The sequence below is a fragment of the Dermacentor andersoni genome, chromosome 2 (genome assembly GCF_023375885.2).
Source record: "Dermacentor andersoni chromosome 2, qqDerAnde1_hic_scaffold, whole genome shotgun sequence".
NCBI lineage: Eukaryota > Metazoa > Arthropoda > Arachnida > Ixodida > Ixodidae > Dermacentor > Dermacentor andersoni.
The window spans coordinates 229214640-229234390 of record NC_092815.1 but is presented as its reverse complement, the minus strand read 5'-3'; the positions used below and the strand labels follow the sequence as shown (position 1 = coordinate 229234390).

The 19751-nt window shown below is 42.3% G+C and overlaps 1 protein-coding gene across 1 annotated transcript in view; it reads left to right on the top strand.

Moving 5' to 3' along the window:
• Window positions 1–19751, top strand: part of Vps50 (vacuolar protein sorting 50) — a 171998-nt gene that overhangs the window by 89301 nt on the left and 62946 nt on the right. The window contains exons 18-19 of the mRNA XM_050186790.3: window positions 9472–9563; window positions 17071–17097. Of these exons, the coding sequence (XP_050042747.1) occupies window positions 9472–9563; window positions 17071–17097 (119 nt within the window). The remainder of the gene's footprint in view (window positions 1–9471; window positions 9564–17070; window positions 17098–19751) is intronic.

The following is a 19751-nucleotide window of genomic DNA, read 5'->3' as shown; positions in this document are numbered from 1 at the left end:
ATAAATATCAAGAACATTTTTGTTTTTCTGTGATGCTAATCATTTTTGCTGCAAATTTAGAGCAGTGTGCCTGTTCACAGTGTCTGTAAGAACCAATTAAGCCATTTTTTTTAATTTTTTTTTTAGAAGAAGTGTATGTCTGGCATAGAAAACATGTTGAAGTGTTTTAACACGATAATGTTAAGGGCCCCGTGTCGCAAAACATTTGGTGTCGGCATCATTGTCCGTCAGCGAAAATATAGAGTATATGTATATGCCACGCCTTGCTATATGACATGCAGTATGTACATGTGGGTTATACACCATTCTATCACAAAAGTTTCTCATACTTTGTCTTACATTCTTGACAAAGTTATTCCTCGGAATTCTGAAAATGACAGCCTAGAAACATATGTCATGAAACAAAAACCGACAGTGCATGCATTTTATGTTACCATGTTTACTCAATTCTTAGGTGCCCTCGATTGTAAAGCGCAACCATTTTCCGCGACCAAAAAAAGAAAGGAAAAAAAATTCCCTTATTTGTAACATGCACCTGTTTGCCGTGACCTAAAAAACAAGAAGACCTTTACAGTACCGTGCACCTCATTCTTTCATAAAGAAATACAACTTTCTCTCATTTGGAAAAACAAAGTTTTACTCCCAATACACTAAAGCTGTGATAAATAAAAAAAAAGTCGCAGTTTCACCCGAAAGGCGAAGCATTGATTGCGATAGCAAATTAGTAAACAGCTATATGAAAAGTAAGGATACTAGTAGTAGTTTTATCGGCCATATAAACTTTTAAACATTTGCTTACTAACTAAATTAACAAGCATGGTGTCACGCGCGCACAAGCAAACACGAACACATCTTGCGCAATGACCGTGAGAACTCTTTATCAGTGATAGCAGGAGCGAGCGAATTATGGAGCGAATTGACCTTTGTGTGGCCTCTTGCTTCAACACGATCTAAGCGACGAGAGCACAACGCGGTGTGCCTACATGCATAGACACTGTCTGTATCACAGATCGCTTTCAAGATAGGCACTGCGCGGCCGCGGCAATACGTAGTAGCTGCCATAGTAGAAAGCCTCTTCTCTTTGCACCAGTTCCGCACGCAACAAGTTTCGGGAACTGAGAACGCCCATTGATGTGACCCGATTTCCATCCATCTCCGCATGTGGGATCACTTTCCTTTTAATTACGGCATCGTGATGAAGTCTGCATGACGTTGCAGTCGGCACATCCATGTTGATAGAGCAAACGCAAAAAACGGGAAGATGGACGGTGCACCACTTACTACAGCACATGGAGGAAGCTACGGCAGCTAGGCTCGAAGCGCGTACGAGGTGGCCACTTTGAAAGGCCGATGGCGATGTGGTAACACAGATTTAGGATCATACTCGATTCTAACACGCACACAATTTTTGGACCCGTCTTATCTGAAAAGTGCACGTTAGATTCAAGTAAATTCGCTAAATTTCATCAGACTTAAATATTATAAGTGCAAAACAATGGCATAAACCTGAAAATGATGTAATTCTGTTGGCACAACAGTTCACTAACTCCACGATCGGCCCATGCAAAAGGCCGAGTTTCTACGAGAAAGCTTGCGTTCATGCATAGCGTTTGCCGCCAGCATTTCCTAGTAAACATTACGGTTACATAAGCTGCAGTTGCTGGGAAGCGTGTGAAGCAGTTGGGGATCTTTGAATGCTATCGCATTCTACTCTTAAAGGCGAAGCCTATGCGTCCTCCAAGACTTTTTTTACCAAAATTTTGTATTTTTACAGCTTCAGCAGTATCGCCGTATAGACTTGTGTAAGGTTTGCAACTCTAACTTGGCAGCCCAAAACTTGGAAAAAGGAAATTTCAAACAGAGAAGCAATCTAGTTCGGTGCCCCGATTCTGCGAACATGCATCGGTGAATTTTCGTGCACTGCCCTCTTCTGCGTGCCGCTACTAGGTGGCGATAGCTATGTGTTAACGTCTGATGCAATAGTCCATCCGGGGATATGGGGTGTGCAGAAGTGAAGGCTGCACTGGCACCATTTTGACCAAAAGGTTCAGTCCCTTGTAAGGGCGGTACCTCGTCGAAATTGTACAAAGAAGTGCATCCCTTACACGAATCTAGGGTATTTCATAGATATTATGCTTGGCAGGTCTGCATGAGGTTCCATCAAGCACATTTAGCATTTTAGGGCCATATCCTTATGAATTTTTCACCCTTGGATGAAGGTCCTCTGTAAGTAACGCAGAGACATTCTCAATAAAAAAAAAAAATTCACCAACGATTATGATACTCCCAAATGCAAAATTTCAGCCCAGATGTATACGTGTTTTCATTTCGCAATATATTGGCTGGTGCGACACGTTGCAAACGAAGGGAAACCTGGCACAACTGCCTCGTTAATCGGGAGATCGCAAGAGGCGGCACTTAGGTAACATGTACGCGCGATTCATGGCAGCTCCCGGAGACAGACCTCTGCTCATGCAGTACTTTCTTTCCATGATAACGGCGCAGTACTCTCGCGTCATCTCCCAGCCATTGTCACTGCAAAGCCTGCTTGCGTGGCACTACGATTTCCCTCTCGCACTTTCGCCATACCCTCTTCCTCCGCGTTCCTCCTCACACTTTCTTCGCTATCACCATCTTTCATCTTCCGCTGTGCTCCGCATTCGCTTTCATCCTTCACTGTGTTCATTCGCTCGGTTACGAGAGACAATGCTATGCTTGCCGCAGAAACGGGTGCCTAAGAGCAGTGTTCTAAAATGGTTCCTGCTAAGTCTTTGTGCATGTTGTCATAAGTATCTTGACAAATTTCCTCTCCTAGTTAACGTTTTGAGGGTCAGTGACGTAAATATACGGTGCCACGAACAAGTCCAAAAATGGTCGATGCCGTATATTTACGGCGCCGTCTGTACGTTTAAAAAGCACGCCAATTTCCTAACTTTTTCTTTTCTGTCATGTGCTGCCACCATGTCGGAATACAGGGAATTTTTTTCTCAGGCCTCCCTTTCTCTGTTTTCGTCGCACGGTTTGTTTTAGAGCTAGTTTGCTCCCGCGCATCTATATACTACTGCTGGCGCATTGGCGCCCAGGCGGCGCCTCGGGTTTTGTTCCACGGGCAGTTTCGGCTTCTTGCACTTGCAAAAATAATGGCTATCTCGTAAATAATCGCTCAAAGGGTGACCGCCTCTCTCTCGCTTGTTTAGTGCTCACAGGGGTGCACATAGGAAGGACGCCGCCATGCATGCATTTCCGTTGCTTCCTTTTTTTTTTTTGACACTCGTGATAACTAATTGCCTCTGGTTGGCGATAAGATGAAGATTAGCGGAAGTTTGTCACACATTGTGCTTTTTTCACGGGCACACAACCACACAGTTTTCTTGAGTGTGCACACCTACGCAGTTCGATTACACTATGGATGTACATATTAGTGTAAGAGCAGGAACATTTGAGTCATGCAAAATAGTCTCGTGTGCGCATTTTCAAGGCCTTGAACTATGTGTATAAAAATGCATCAAATTTTTAATTCTTATAAGTTTATTTCTTTTTTTATTGTTGTTATTCATGAATGAAGAGTACATATATACCAACGCAAAATATAGTTTTCTCACTTTACGGTCACACTAGGAAAATTGTGGTAAATTTTTTTCGAGATAAGTCCCTAAAAAGAATTGGAATCTGCAATTAAAGAAAAAAATTGACCCTGAACGGTCGCATATGGCGAAAAAAATCGACCCTCAAAGGGTTAAAACTTGAAAGTCCCAACTGCTGTAGTTTAATTTCGCTTTTTAGTTTCATTTGCACATAGATTATTGCATACACATTTATTGGTTGGTGGCATTAATAATATATACAGCACTTACCTTAGTGGCTGCTGTAGTCTCCCTTTAGCATGAGCTCAGCTAAGCCAAACTCTCAAGTATCGTCTTCACATGCTGCATCTACAGTCAGGCATGTCAGGGTAGGGTATGAAAATCAGAATCGCTAATGAAAACAATCACATTTGACAATGGTAACGGCGCTGTAATGAAGCTGCAAAGTTTAATGATGTGCACAAAGTACATCAGAAAGAAAAGTTGGAAGATAGACGTGCAGGCATCTGTTTGAAGTACCGGTATGTGGTCACACAGTAGGTTCTCATATTACTTTTATTATTATTAGTTGTAGTAGTATTCTCATTATTATTATTTTCTTATTTTAACAGCAATGATCTTGATCAGGCAAGTTTCTCAAGAGGCCAGGTGTTCTCCATGTTCACTACGCACGAAACAGTTTACTGTGTTTCCATGCCTGAAGTATATTTGAGAACTAGGGTGTGGAGTTTGCATTCGTGAATACAGTAAAACCTGCTGAAAAATTGAAAATGTTATGCTCCTGTATGTTTTCAAATGGTTTTGAAGATGCAAAGAATGTTCGAAAACTAATTTTCAGCAGACAGAATATATTAGCAGCTGAAAGGAGGATGTGAAACAATGTCGCAACATTTATTTTGACTTCTTTAGCATAGCAAAAGAACTTGGCACAGTCTGCAGTGCGTATGCCAGTTGGCTAAGCTGAACTTTGTCGCAACTACCATGAACATTTGTGATTCTGCATAGTGGGTTGCGAAGTAGCAGCGTGCTTGGTCAGGTGTGCTGGTACATGAAAACACCGTTCTGTCGTAGTCTTTGTGATTGGCGTGGTGCCTATCTTAGAGCCCTTGCATTCCATGCAGCAGTGTTTGGAACAGCTGTGCTTGCAGCTAAATGGGCCCTGTGAAGCATAGAGTTTCCAACAAAAATTACTAGAGGGAAATCTGGCACTCGTGTCTATGGGAGTTGCAGGCATTTCTGTTCAACCAGCCTGGGAATGGTGCCAAGTACATGGATTTGCCTTAGCTTCATCCTTGTAGCTTCAGACAGCTTTGTCACTTTGCAAATTATTCATTTGCAACAGGATATTTGGTCAGAAATGACACAATTCGCACCGATTATGCCCATTCGCGGAGTCTTGTGCATTTGGGAAAATGGGATTGCTTTGAAATTTAGGCCAGTAAATGCAGGTAAAGCATAGTGAAGAAAGTTCCAAGAACATCTGAAGCACAAAGATTGAGCAAATCCCTGCACTAATCATGATTGCCATGGTAGCTGAATGATCGCAGTGCCAGAGTGCCTTCTGGTAACTTTTGTGGAGGACTCTACGCTGTGTAGCACAAAAAGCAGCAAAGGCTTGCACCAACAAAGTGTAGATGAGAATTCAAGGGCTGAGAGAAATTAGAAAGAAGAATGTTTGTAGAAGGTGCCTGCCTCTTGGCCAGTGGAAGAACTGAGCTAAAAGTGCTTCCAACACATGCTGCCTTTTTTTTTTTTTTAGCTGCATTTACAACTGCCACAGAAACACAATGCCTGTAGTGCCCATCATGTATGTATGTATAGATGGAAATTATAAGCATCCCCTTTGAAACAAGGTGTTGACTGATGCCACCAAATCGTCACTTTTACCTTTCTTCTGCACTTATTCCCTGCTCTTAAGACCTGTGGTTTGTGTAAAACCATTGAACCCCGGTAGAATTTATTGTCCTAAAAGCCAATGTCATCTTCTCATTCTGTTTTCCCTGCCTCTAAGCCACTAATATTGCAGCCATCATTTCCTGTTCACCAGTGCAGATTCATTAACCTTACTTCTGTTATTCTTAAAGCCTGAGGTCTTGGGCAAGCTAACTAAGTCCTCATTTTTTTTTCTGGATTGATACTGTGACATGTTAACAGAATGTTCCCTATGCATACCTGCCAACTCTCCTGTATCTTTTATAAGGCCTTTAAATTGGAGCTTGTTTTATGATTTTACGAATGTTGCATCAAGTATTAAGAAGAAAAAAATGGAAGAACTGTTGGCAAAATGGTCTCGCTTATTGATCTGTGAAAGTTACATTGAAAGTCTTCTGATAATGAAAGCATGCAAGACGGCTGCTTGCTTTGAGTAAATTTATGCAGTCACTGAAGAAGTCATCATGATGTAAAAGCAATCTGTTGCTTGTCAATAGTTGCTGTACCTAGTTTGTTGCTGCCTTTGCGCTGTGTAATGTGTTTATGTATATTTGAAAAAGTGTGTGCTTAGAACAAGCTTTTTAAAAATTGTGTGCTATCTCTTCCCTCTTTACGGTGTCGTGTCAGTGAGAATTTACCAGATTTAATGTTACCAGGTTGGCAGGTATGCCTATAGTCTTTTTATGCCAAAACAGTGTAGATGATGGGATGGATGAAACAGACAATCTCCTGTCTGAAATCCACTATCTCTGTCCTCTGTCTATGTCTCCTGTTTGGAATCCATCAGACAGCCTCCTGTCTGAAAAGACAGATGGTGCCCTGTCTGTTTCATCTGTCCCGTCATCTGCACTGTTTCACCATCAGAACCTTATGGCCTCTGCACTATTTCCTCATGCTGCATATGTATAGTTGTATTGGCATATTTTCTCCAATAATGTACTGTTCTCAGACATTGTGATCTGGCCTCAAACAGTAGTGTGCTGCCCTTTGAATTACCATAAAAATTATCTCTGCTTGTGTGCTCCCAATCAGCAGGTACCATAGAGCGGTGACATGAAGCATGGCCCCTGAGTTGAATAGCGGTTACCCATGAATTGGTCTTTGTGATTGGAAGCATGTGCGCAGTCAAAATCCATGTCGTGTACCATCACCCCTCTTGATAATGTCTGTTCAATCCGCCTGCATCACCTGAACCATTTCACCAGGTGCTGCACCCTGCCACTTGTTTCAGTGGTGCAGCAATGGTGCCCTCTGAATCACGCCATTCATTTCAAAAGGTGCAGGGAAGATGCAGGGCTGGTTCATGATTTTTCTGCACTCTCTCTGCTATTGGTGCCGACTCGGTACAGACGTACAGGTACAGCACAGCAGACGACACGGTACAAGGGAGCAAGCGCCATTGAAACCACGCTTCTGTGCATCTGCTATGTCCACGCAAGTATTTGTGTGGTATTGATGCCTCAGAAGTCGATAATCCCTGCAGTATGTAAACTCTCAAACTCACGCACTCAGTGCGCTTTACTTTGACAGAACATGATGCCTGCACTGCATCTGTACCGCTAAAATCTGGCTCCACAATTTCTGAGCTTCTCGTGCACTGCCACGAACTGGTTCACAGTGGTGCAGGCAAATCAAATGAACCTATAATTTTCTGCTTGATGGTGTGCGCTGTGAACCTTGCCCAGCAAGCACAGAAAGCAGTGAAACGACGTGCAGCATGGCAGTTGGAGAGAAAATTTGACATTCGAGGCACCTATAAAACTTGCATGGAGAGATTATATTGTTCAGCATATGCTGAACTGAAAGAAACCAATTTTTCTACCTCTTAGAGGGACCCTAAAGAGAAACTTTAGAAACTGTTGGTGTGGTATCATCAACTTCAACATATTTTTCCTATTTGTCTCAGTAAAAGTTTCTGAAACTTGCCATGTTCAGTCTTTGCCGATAAACAATTAACTAGGCCGTAGTAGACGCCGTCTAAATCCGTTATGCAGTGATGTTGCAGCTGCGCCAATTGCGCCGAATCGCGGTGAGAGCCAAACCCTGCTGCATCCTACTACATTTCAGTGAAATATGAGAAATCTGCACCTACCATGCGCCAGAAGGGTTGCTCAGGCTTTTGAAAATGGAACAAAGACCTCAAGCACTGTTTCTCTGCACCATCGAAAGCGGCATGGCATGGACTGCCCCATCTTAGGCAATAGAACAGCGTCGATTTGCAGGTGGCAGCAAAGCGAGTAATTGGGCTGACACATCGAGCCAGATGACCAATGTCAAAACGGTGATGAAAGTTTTGGACGCTGTTAGGTTTCTTGTTCAAATTTTCCTGATAGCACACACTATGTCACAGTCTTGGCGGCCGTGAGCAAAGTTGTCGCACTCAATTTGCCTCACTTTTGTTGGCGAGGCAATTTCACCTAGCTTTAAGACTGTCGTACAGCCGTTACTAAGATTTTGGTCGACTCTGCACCCAACAGCAACTTTCACCACTGGATATTGACGAAGCGGCGCTAGTTAGGCTTAGCTGTGTCGTATAGTCATGACAAAAATTATCTGCTGGCTGACATGGTGGGCAGCAGGCCGGAGTGGCAAGGTGGCCGTAAATATGTTTGAGCAAGTAACCCACTTTGGCGATTGGGCACAATATCACAAGCTAGACTCCCGCCTGGAGGCCAGGATTGAGTCCGTGGGTGACATGCCAGCAACTATAACCACGAACGCTTTTTCGAAGTTAGTATTTTGTGCTTACGGAACGGAATGGCAAAATCTCGCATGTAGGCAGGAAGCGCCAAACAGAATTTGCACGTCACAACCTTGACAGTGTCTTCTGCCTACTGCCTTCTCTCGGCTGGCATTCTCCCACAATGAGCTTTGTCAAGCGGGAGGAGTCTCTGTGTATGTACTCCCACCTATGAATGCAAAATTATCCCACTCTATGTCACATTTGAAGATAAATACCTCAGAACAGAAGCATTCTTGAAGAATCAAACAAAATGAAGTTGTCTCAAAATTGATCACTCAAGTTTTTAATATTAACATATATACCACATATCATGAAATAATAAAGAAATATTTGCCTGCGCTACTTGTTCACAAAATTATGTATTTGCATAGATAGCTTTAGTTTTGATCAATATTACTGATACTGCAAGTTTAGGAGACGTGTATAATCTCAAGATAACGATCTCGCGACAACAATGCAAAAATGAATACTTGTCATTTCTGTTTAAGAAGGTAAATTAGAAGAGTATGACTATTACATTAGGCTCACTGTATTATCAACAGACCTTTCTTTCACAGAGTGCTCCATTTTAAAGGATACATTTCTAGTGAAGGGATCAAGCTGAAGGTTTTCAAAATGCCTCCAAAGTCTACGCAACCCGTCCGAGTGCTTCCATGCTTTTCCTAGTCACTGAGGTGCTTTTTAAGCACATGCTAAGACACCACTGCTTCGTTGCAGTTTATAGTGAGAAGTGCGATGAAGGAGGTGTGACATTTTTAGTGTTCGAACTGACACTGACGTTATGAACCATCGACCACTTTCTGCTTTCACATGGCTCTCCCACTGTAAAAGTTTCATATAATATAGTTTGCAATTACTTTCATAAACCTACTCCGAAAGTACACTTTACTGCTCCAAAAGGCATTTTTGGCTGCTCTGAAAGCTGCTCTGCAATGGCATGGGCCAGTAACATCACTGGTTACTTCATAGCGAGCTGCTGTAGAAACGTCAGGGTGGCGACGCCACTTCCGCTCCTTTTTCTTGCTTGCCAAGCCTCTCCTCTCCTCACTGTGAGAGTGGTGTTTTTGCTCTGGCATAGAAGGGTTATTATGCTAATACAGGTAAAATCATTTCTCTCTTCCCCTTAAGGACAGTGTGACACGGGGAATTTTGGAAAGTACTATCAGGCTTTTCTCTCATGCCTTTACTGAGCATTCACCACGTCACATGCAGGGAAGTACATGAAGATGATGGATGTACTGAACACCATTGCCTTTGATGTGTTCCTGTGCATGTCGCAGCTGTTCAACTACTACCTCTATGCGGTGAGTCATTGTCATACTTTTAATATGCATAAAAAATATTTTATGCACTTATACAGCGACTGATTTTTGGCCCATTTACAGCCACGTGACGTATAATCATTAAAATGTTTTGTCCGTATAACCCGCGACGAGCTTTAACACACTGTCTTAGCACTCTTTTAAATCCATAGCTGGCTCTTGTGCCAACAAAATCGATACCTCAGTCAATCAATCAATTTACACAGTGGGTGCAGTTTTCTGGCCTGTCTGGCCACTGTCCTTTCTGGCCTTTGTGGCCACTGTCCCAAACATCTCAGCCGATGTTTGGGACAGTGGGTCACCATGACAAATATGCACAGGGCGAAAACATCAGCATCAACATTGTGTAGGAAAAAAAAATATATTGCTCTTTGTGTAATGGCGCTTACATAGAGGCCTCAAATTCTTGAAGGGAACCCAGGAATATTCTTTTGAGGGGTAAACGAATCCGCTCAATCGTTTGTTTACGCAACTAAAATTTGAAAGCATTTTCCTAAAGCAAGCTACCTTCTAGCAAGAGAACTGATCATGCTTGGAAGTGCTAGTCAAAAGGCATAAACAGATGCTTGGATTACCAAGCTGCTGTTTGTGCCTTTTGGCCCATGATAAAAATTATGTTGCCGCTGTTGACCGGGTTCCTTCAGTGGCATAAGCAGTAGGTGAATGCCAATAAATTTGATCGAACTACAAGTTGAGCTGAATCGGTGAGTGGTATATAAAATAGTATTACAGAAGTTATTTGTGTTATAACTGCAGCATCACACTAAGCTATGATGAATATTCCTGTCTCATGTAGGTTATACTTAGGAATGCAGAGGTATTAAAATGCACACACATGCGTGCCCCCTGCAGGTGATTTTGCAGTTGTGGATGCCGAGTTTTCGTGCAGTCTACTGCAGAAAGAAATGCCCACATTCAAAGATACTTCTTATACAGTGTGTGTCTGCAAAATTATTTTGTTCCTGGCTTGTTAAACAAAAAGCAGGAAAAATATTTATATCATTGCAATGTGATGGTGTTGTTGCTGGTTGTTTTTACTTGTTTTTATCCATATCTAGACATTTTATGACTGCACAGTTTCTTGTGCCTGTTACACACAAATGTAATATATGTATATATATTGCCGATATGTGGCATATACATTTGTTTGTGGAGCAACGCTACCATAATTGCAAAAATTCAAATTCTCACTGGGTTCTGCTGGCACATCTTTAATTTTTACCATTACACTGTAATTCGTCACCTTAGTCTAGTACTTCAAGATGGTTTATGTTGTTTTTGATGCTCCCAAATATTAAAATATTACAGTTTTGTGAAGCCACCAGCCTAGTTTGTATGTGCGGCTCTTTGCAGCCACAGAAACTAAGCATTGTTGCCTAGTTGGAAAATACAGGTATTTAAATAAACTGCTACATCTTTCTTTGTTATGCAAGGTATGGAAGATAAGATAAAACATATCAGGCAACCATCTAGTGCAGTTCGACCAGCTGAATGTTCTTTGTGCATTTTTTCGCTCTACTGCACCTTTGCTCACTCATCTGCCAGAGGAAGGGACAGGTCAAGTTAACATAACATGTCCCTTCCTTTTGTGAGGGTCTATTTTAATAAGCAGCTAGTACAGTCAATTTCTCCTAATTCCACCTCCACCAGCGGATTTATCAAATTAGGCCACCAGATTTATAAAATTATTTGGTGAGTTAAATCATTGCTGCTGTATTTGGCAGTGCTTACTCGACTCTAATGTGCAACCCGTTTTTGTGGGTTCGAAGTTAGAAAACAGTGTGCACCCAAATCTAACAAGCACCCAATTTTATAACCAGAAAAATTTAGTACCCTGCCTTTGCATCGCGTAATCAGAAAAAATCTGAGACCTGTAGAATTTACCTTCACAGAACGTAAATTTATTTTCACTTAATGACCATCGTCATCATTCAGACCAATGTTTCTAGATTTCTTTCAGTTTGCAAGCTTTCCCGAGCCGCGCGCGAGAAAGTGACCCCCTTCCGCTTCCACTCACCACTCGGTGCTGCTGTCGCTGTCGGCCCGAAACACTCGCGCCCAGCAGCAGTTGCGAGAGCCTTCTCCGCGTGCCTTTTCTGAGCTGTCACGTTAATATTTCGGTCTCATGGTTAAAGAACTGTTTGGCCTGAGTGGTAAGGGTTAGATAAAGAGCAGGCTAATGCAAGGCCGCGAAGAAATGATAGTTTATTTTCTTCACACTCTGTTTATCGCACGCACTTCGGGCATTTACCCCAAACGTTTTAGTGTTTGTTACAGTAACGCTTATTTGGAAGAATGCACAAAACAATAAGGAAAACCTATAATTAGCTATGTTCTGTTCCGTTTCTAGACCACAGTCACGAAATTCCACGCTCTGTTGCCGACGCATGGAGCACCGCACAGACTAGAGCAGGGTTTTGCATGTTAATTTTAGAATGGTTTTTTCAATCAACACAAACAACCATTAAATGAAGACAAACTTAGTCAAAAGCATGGAGGGAATAGCTACAGAAGAGCTTTTTTATTTGCAATGGCGGCCTTTTCTCTGTTTTCCAGCCGGCGATTCACGTTTCTCGCATAAAGATGCATGCAAGTCACAATGACAAAATTCCACACCTGGCATGTAAAAGTGGTCATGAGCTCTGCACATCCAAGTTGAGCAAGGTTTAGCGATTCCAGCTCGTCTAGCACGTCCCAAAAGATATCCCCCAAAAGGGACCTTCTCTTAAGGAAATAGAAACTGCTTTGTTTGCAGTATTTGTAAACTGTAGCATGGTTTTGGTGAGACGCTCCAGGCACCCTTGCTTGACACTCTTTTACACCGTAAGGTATGAGTCAAGGCCAACAACTGGCACTGGAGAGCCAATATCTTCCATACAGGAAGGGCAAATTCTGCTCTTGGAATATTTGTGCACCACATATTTTTCTTTTATTATTGAAATGAATATTAGAAGAGGTTGGCACCTTTACGGTGGCAGCGGCTAATCCTTGTCACTTTGCAAAGGAAACAAATGTGCACAAAAAGGGAGAATAATGACACAAAATATGGTACTCAGTAGAACACCAGATGAATAAAAACGGTACACTCTAACAGTACATGAATCGCAAAGCTTTGTGCATGAGTTCAGTACACATTTGCATATATAAAGACAGATATTTTTAATAGCCAAACACACGTGTAATTACACTGCAAGCACAGAACACAATCACACACTGCATAGAAATCACGATCACCACATAAATCAATCTTTACCCCAGAACAACGCCCATATTACTCATTTAGCTTATTAGGATCACCTGAGACCCCAAAATGTTGGTGCCCTCGAAAAACTTCTTCAAAGCAAGACGTGTTCTTTTCTGAAAGCCCATAGTTGGCCATGGACCAATTATCTTTTTTTAGAGTGAAGGGTCTTCTGTATAAAAGTAACAAATTTGCTTGCAATACCCTTTGTTGTGGATAGTACTTAGTGCATTTGAGGAGGAGATGATATACATCTTCGTCTGGATGGCCACAAGAACACTGCGGACTAGAGGCACGTTTTATACAGTATAAGAAGTGTCTCGTAAATGCAGTTCCAAGCTGCAGGCAGTGCATCAATGTTTCAAATTTTCTGTTTTCTCTTAGATATTCTGGAATTGATAGGTGCATACATGGGTCTATGAGGTATAACTCCGAGTTCTTAGATTGCTGATCAAACCAGGTAGTTTTGCTGAGATGAAAGGAAATCTGTCTCAGGAGCAGACAGACTTCACTTCACAAAAGGGGAAGATTGATTGTCTCTGCGTTATTGTGCACCCGATTCGCAGCTGCGTCCGCTGCAGTATTACCAGGAATATTGCAGTGCCCGGCTATCCACTGAAATGCAATTACCATATTTACTCGCATAATGGTCGCACTTCTTTGTCCGAAAAATTGATGCAAAATCAGGGGTGTGATCATTACGCGGGTTAAATTTCCCACGAAAAGAAAAAAAAAACATTTTTTTAGTCCCGCGTTTGCTGCGGGACACCAAAACAAAAATTGCGGCCGGCGAAGCAAGCCGAACGCGCCGAACGCGATTTTTTCTTCTTCTCGTCAGTACATTACGTGCATTCAAACAATTTCTTCCGTATCAGTAATGAATAATAACGCTAATATCTGCAAGTTTGCAGCAATAACGTAGCCATGTCCACTTTGAGGGGGCAGAAACAGATGGGCGCGCTTAGCTGCCAGTGACATAGAAACACATGACCGGCATGCTGCAGAAACTGTGGCATCTGTCTTCACTACTATCCTAATAAGGCACGTTTCCACTAAGGGTGGTTGAATATCTTATCTGTGTTACAAGCGTTGGCGTAGGAATAGGGTACACTTTTAACATATCAGTGTAAACGTGGCTACTACCGTTGCCGCTCGCGATTTGTTGCGTGCCCACGAGTGCAGATGAGAAGAATCGAAAGGCGCCTTTTTTGTTGTTGTTGACACCATTATAAAGCCTACACATAATAAAGGCAAGTTTGGTTGCACCTTTTTTTTTAGTCATGGAAGTGTGGAAAGTGATGAAAGTAATGAAATGAGGCATCTACTTAAGAATGTTTGGTGCGTGCAGACCGCTCGGTTTGTCTTGAAGAGTCGCTCGCGTAGCATTCGACAGATGGTAAGCGCGATCAATATTAGCTAGACTTAGCACACGACATATTGCTGCGGCAAGTTCGGGCTGTGATCATTACACGGGAAATTAAAAAATCGAATTTTGACAACAAAATTCAGGGGTGCAATCATTACGCGAGTGTGATCATTATCCCAGTACGAGTTGGTACGGTAACATGATCTTAAATTAGCGCTCGTCCTTTCTGCTTCTAGTCTCTGTCTATGTCACTTCGTGCTACAATTCAAGATCATGCTACATGATTCATTGCACTTGCTTTTGTATGTTCTTTGAGCATCTCATACAATAGCAAAATGTTCAAAGAATTTTTCTTATTGCTTTGTATTAATGTGAGAACGGCTTGCGAATCACTAAACATAACCCATTTTTGCTAATTCTTTTCTGATGTTATGAAATGCAAAGCACACAGGATTGCGAACAGTTGTGCCACGGTGAAAGATGTCTCTCGGGACAATTTAAATGTTTGCTCTAGTGCCAGATGTGGAATGACGAATGCTGAAGCCGAGGAATTTGTATGACATGAACTGTCTGTATATGCGTGGATGTACTGGGGATACTGACACGTGTACTTCTTTATCTTTATCGGGTGACCACGTTTCACCGCCTAACAAATGTTATCGCACAGCACAGGACGCGCCTGCATGTATCGGATGTTTCTGGAATGTTATCGATGGTTCCATCCAGTGTGTTTCACCGAACCTTGTGTAATTTGATTGCGTGTATGCACAACGCGAATAGTGTAGAATATTGTGGAAGACACGCGGGTCCCAGCAATTACTCTGGAACGTTCAATGACTGATGTAAAAAGCCGAAGCGCTTGACCCGCTAATCAGATTTTTGACGATCACCGAGTTTGTTCGCCGCTATAGTTGTTCTTTGAGTGTAGCCTGCTTTTGAAGGCACAAGTTTGTCCAATAAAAGGCTAGTTTCATTAATCACAGTTTTGCTGCCTTCTTTGCCGCCACTTCACCGTCACTTCGCCTTCTTCGCCATCAATTTACTATACAATGAGTAAATTTGGAACGAATTCTTATGACACAAACTGTCTTTATATACGTGGATGTACTGGGGATATAATAAGTAAATCATGAAGGAATTTTTATGATGCATACCATCTGTATATACGTGGATGTAATGGGGATATAATGAGTCAACTTGGAAATAATATTTATGATACAAACCATCTGTATATAGGTTGGAAGGAATTTTTATGACAAACCATCTGTATATATGTGGATGTACTGGGGATATGATGAGTAAATTTGGAAGCACACCGTTGGAAGCAAGCTCGCCTGCAGAAACTGATCGAGTCCAGAATGCTCGAGTTAACTTCTGAAGCTGACTCGCCCAAAGACAGTGACAGTGACCAAGAAAAGTGACAGTGGTCAAGAAAAGTAGTACTAGACGCTATCATACACTTCTCCCTTGGAGTAAATGTGGTCACTGTCACTGTCTTTGGGCGAGTCAGCTTCAGAAGGTAACTCGAGCATTCTGGATTCAATCAGTTTATGCAGGCGAGCTTGCTTCCAACAGTGTGCTTCTCTCGATTTCTTCAGTGTATCTTGAACAACCACAAGCGCAGCACTTGGTGCACCCTCCACACTTCCACGCAGACCTCTCTTTGGGGTGTGTAGACTAAGCAGTCGGAATATTTGAGTAAAGTTCACACTATAAAAAGTACAGCTCGCTACTTCGATCAGGTGGCGGCGACAATGGGAAGGGACTGCGCCGGTCGGGCAAACAGCATGGCAGGAACCAGAAGAGCGACACTCCACAAGCTGCAGCTTTCAAACTGAAAGAAATCTAAAAATGTTGATTCAGACAGGTTTTTATTACTTTGGGCCACAACATGTCGTCCTACGTGCACTCCAGTCCATTTGATATTCTGCAATTCTTAAATTACTTTACAACTTTAGCAAAACGGTTGTCCGACTGTTCATAATTCAATGCAAGGTTCCAATATGCCAAAAACATGTGACGTAGGTCTGTTGACACTAGCTTAATAGGTAAGGTAACTTCCCTTTTGACTGAACTTTCGTAATAAACACAGGGCATTGCTATCTCCATCCTAGGCACAACTGTGTAGAAACTTGTTCTTGTTCTTGATCTTGTGATGGCAATGACGATGCTGGTGGCTATGAACATAAACAGTTGGCGATGCTATGAACATGGTTTCAGTTTTACATTAGCAATTTTCTGTCCCCCCTCCTTTACTCCCCCGAGTTCTTTCATTCAGTTTGTGTTTTCATTCTGTGAAGATAAATTTTGCACGTCTCATTTTTTCCGATGGCAAATATGGGGCTATTTCTTTTTATAAAACGGCCGCATATTACATTTGGTGATGTTACATTGGGTGAATGTTGCATTCAGGTTCACTTAAGAGGACCCTGAAACACTTTTCTAAATATAGTTAGAAAACATTGCCAAACTCTTGTAGAGGCTGCTGTGAACATGGGAGCCAAGTATTACATCACTGCATGGAGCAGGGAATTTACAACCTCATGCCAAAAACTGCAAGAAATCACTTGCTCTTCCTTCCGCAATACCGTCATGTAGCATCAACGAAAGCAGCTGATGGATTGATAATTGAAAGATCTAAAAAAAATTTTACGGCATAAGATTCGAGAAGTGACATCCTTTAATAGTGAGGCCTTCTATGGTTAGTGAAAAAAGTGTTTCAGGGCCCCTTAAGGCCACAAAAATTAGGTGTCCGTTAGATTTCGGGACGCATTAGGATCGTGTAAATATGGGAGCTTACTTATTGCTGCAGTCAGACAGACTTCATACTTTCAGTTATGGTTGATTTATTGTGTTAATAATGCTTCTTATGCTGTTTTCAGGTGTACATATTCTTTGCCAAGGAAATGGTGAGCCCTGTTTATTATATTCCAAAGCAACAACTTGTATTATATTATATTCCAAAGCACACCAGAATTTATATTGTAGACTGACTGTAAGCTTTATGAACTGTGCTGATGGTGCAAATTAGCCGAGCCATAAGCGAAGGTTTACATTAAGCTGCTAGACAATGAAATAAAGCAAAGCATAGGGGAAGTAACTTTATCGTTATTATTGTCATTATCAGTATTATTGAAATGTGTAATTTATTATATGTTAGATTAAACTCGTCATAAACTTCTGTTTTAATAAAGGCATAGCAATTTGCCAACTCCCATGGCAAGGAAGCTGCCATGGTCCATATTGGGACATGGGTTTTCACGGCTGGCTGTGGATGCCATGTGTGATGGTATGGGTCCACTGTGTGTGTGCTCTTACTAGCTTGTTTGCTGCAAGACTTATAAATATTGTAAGTGCAGTGTAGACGTGCAAGCAACTCAGACTCTTTATCCCTTCTCTCCTCGACAGAAAGCTGAAATAAAATTGCAAGAAAAGGCAGCCTACCTTTGTGGTTGCTGAATGCTAAGTCTCTACATGTGCATGATGTGTGTCGGGCTCTACTGATTAAGCTATGGTGATGGCTGTCCACTTTCTCGGATGGTTGTGCATATGAACAGATTGCCAGTGTTGGAAAGTGGCACTCAAGTCTCTTGGGTAGCTTCACTGGCGCAGTAGTCTGGAGCCGCAAAGAGGCATCAGCAGAGAGGGCCCAAGTAGAGGCAAGTTGTAAAATGAAATGCAAAACATTTTGAATTCATCGTTACGTAAAAAGCAAAGCCGTAGGCATAAAACTCAAGCTGGCAAAGAGTGGCATCTCTCTGTAGTTTCTTGCCAGCACTCCCTCCTGGGAGAGGGAGGGAACGGTCTGTGCTCATGGCCTGGCATGGCCGTCTTCTTCCAGAAGTACAGGGATTTCACATTGGGGCACAAATGCCACACAGATGCCGGTGTCCAGGCTTGTTTATGCTTGATTGAATCACTGGCTCTAACCATCTGAATTGTTACCGTTGTCCGGATGATAGTTTGAAAAACTGGCCGTCATTTTGCCCACATGAAGTAAATGCTTGCCACGAAGGCGTGTTGTAGCATTATTTACCCTTTTCATAATCTCTGGTGATGCCATAAAGAAGTTTGGAATTTACAGTAGTAGAACTTGCAGTAGTAGAACTTGCATCCAATAAGTTCTGAGCCTAAATATGATGTAGTAGACTGGAGGCATTGCAATAATTAATGCACATTGCATCATACTTCCAGGCTTTAGTTGCAGGTATCGTGGCTTTCCTTTCTCAGTTCATCCAGTGTTGTGCCTTCTTGATGTTTGCTAATTTGTAATGAATGCAGCCAAGAACAGTATCAAGTGTCATTTAGTGGTCTAACCTTTGATGAAAAAGAGAGCTACGGTGGTAAATATTCATGAGCATATGAGAATGTGCACTGGAACTATGTGCCCGCGCACATAGTTCTCGTGACTATGTGACTGTGAAGAGGCATGCACATCTGTTTAAGCTTGGCAATAGGTTATCAGTCTTAACTTATTTAGTGTTTCTCTATTCTCATCTGCTCATAAAACTGAAGACATTGTTAGTAGGAAAAGTCATGCAGACACTTTGGAAAGGTATGAGGAAGCTGTTATGTTTATTTGTTACCTGTCACTCAAAACTATGATAACCGGCACTTATTTTGCCAAATTTATGCATGTGTTGCATATAGCCAGGCACCTAGGCAAATTGAGCAAAAACATTTTGCTCCTGCCGACAGTGCCCCGGTCCATACCTCTTACTTTGCACAAGATTCTGTATGCAAATGCAGATTGAAAGTTGTTAGTCGTACGACCCGTTTTCATGATCGTACCCCTTGTGACCTAAAAAAAAAATTTGAAGATAGTGATTTAGTAATAATTAACTCAAAGGAGCCATCAAACACTATTTTCGTATTTGCCATTTAAATTATGGGATTTTACGTGCCAAAACCACTTTCTGATTATGAGGCACGCCGTAGTGGAGGACTCCGGAAATTTCGACCACCTGGGGATCTTTAACGTGCACCTAAATCTAAGTACACGGGTGTTTTCGCATTTCGCCTCCATCGAAATGCGGCCGCCATGGCCGGGATTCGATCCCGCGACCTCATGCTCAGAAACACTATTTTCGTATTTGCCATAAAAATTTCTTTCTTGCTATTCTTTTCCAAGCAAAGCTTGTATTGGCTCACAAGCGGCGTTGTAGTGGAGTGGCCACGCAAAAACCTATCCCAGGGCAGTTCAGCTGCAGGAAAGGGCAGCTTTGCCATTGCAGTTGACAGCTGTGCCGGTGCCAGAGCGCGACTCAATACCAAGGATTCCGCTGCCAATCAGAGCCGTTTCGTTTCCGCCGGGGAGGGAAAGGGCAGGCAGGGGTTTCGCACGCACTGTGCCGGCTTCGTTTTAACTCAATTCAGTCTCGAAAAACGGATGGGGTGGCCATGCATTGTGCGTTCCCTAGAAGAAGTGGCAGCGTTCAACGAACGGCAGCGAGAACTCGCCCGTGAAAGCACTTGCCGTTGGTGCACCGATCCAGCCGTTAGAGCCTAACTATAGTCCAACGTAGCGTAAATGCAGTACACGTTATGTCATGGTGATAACAAC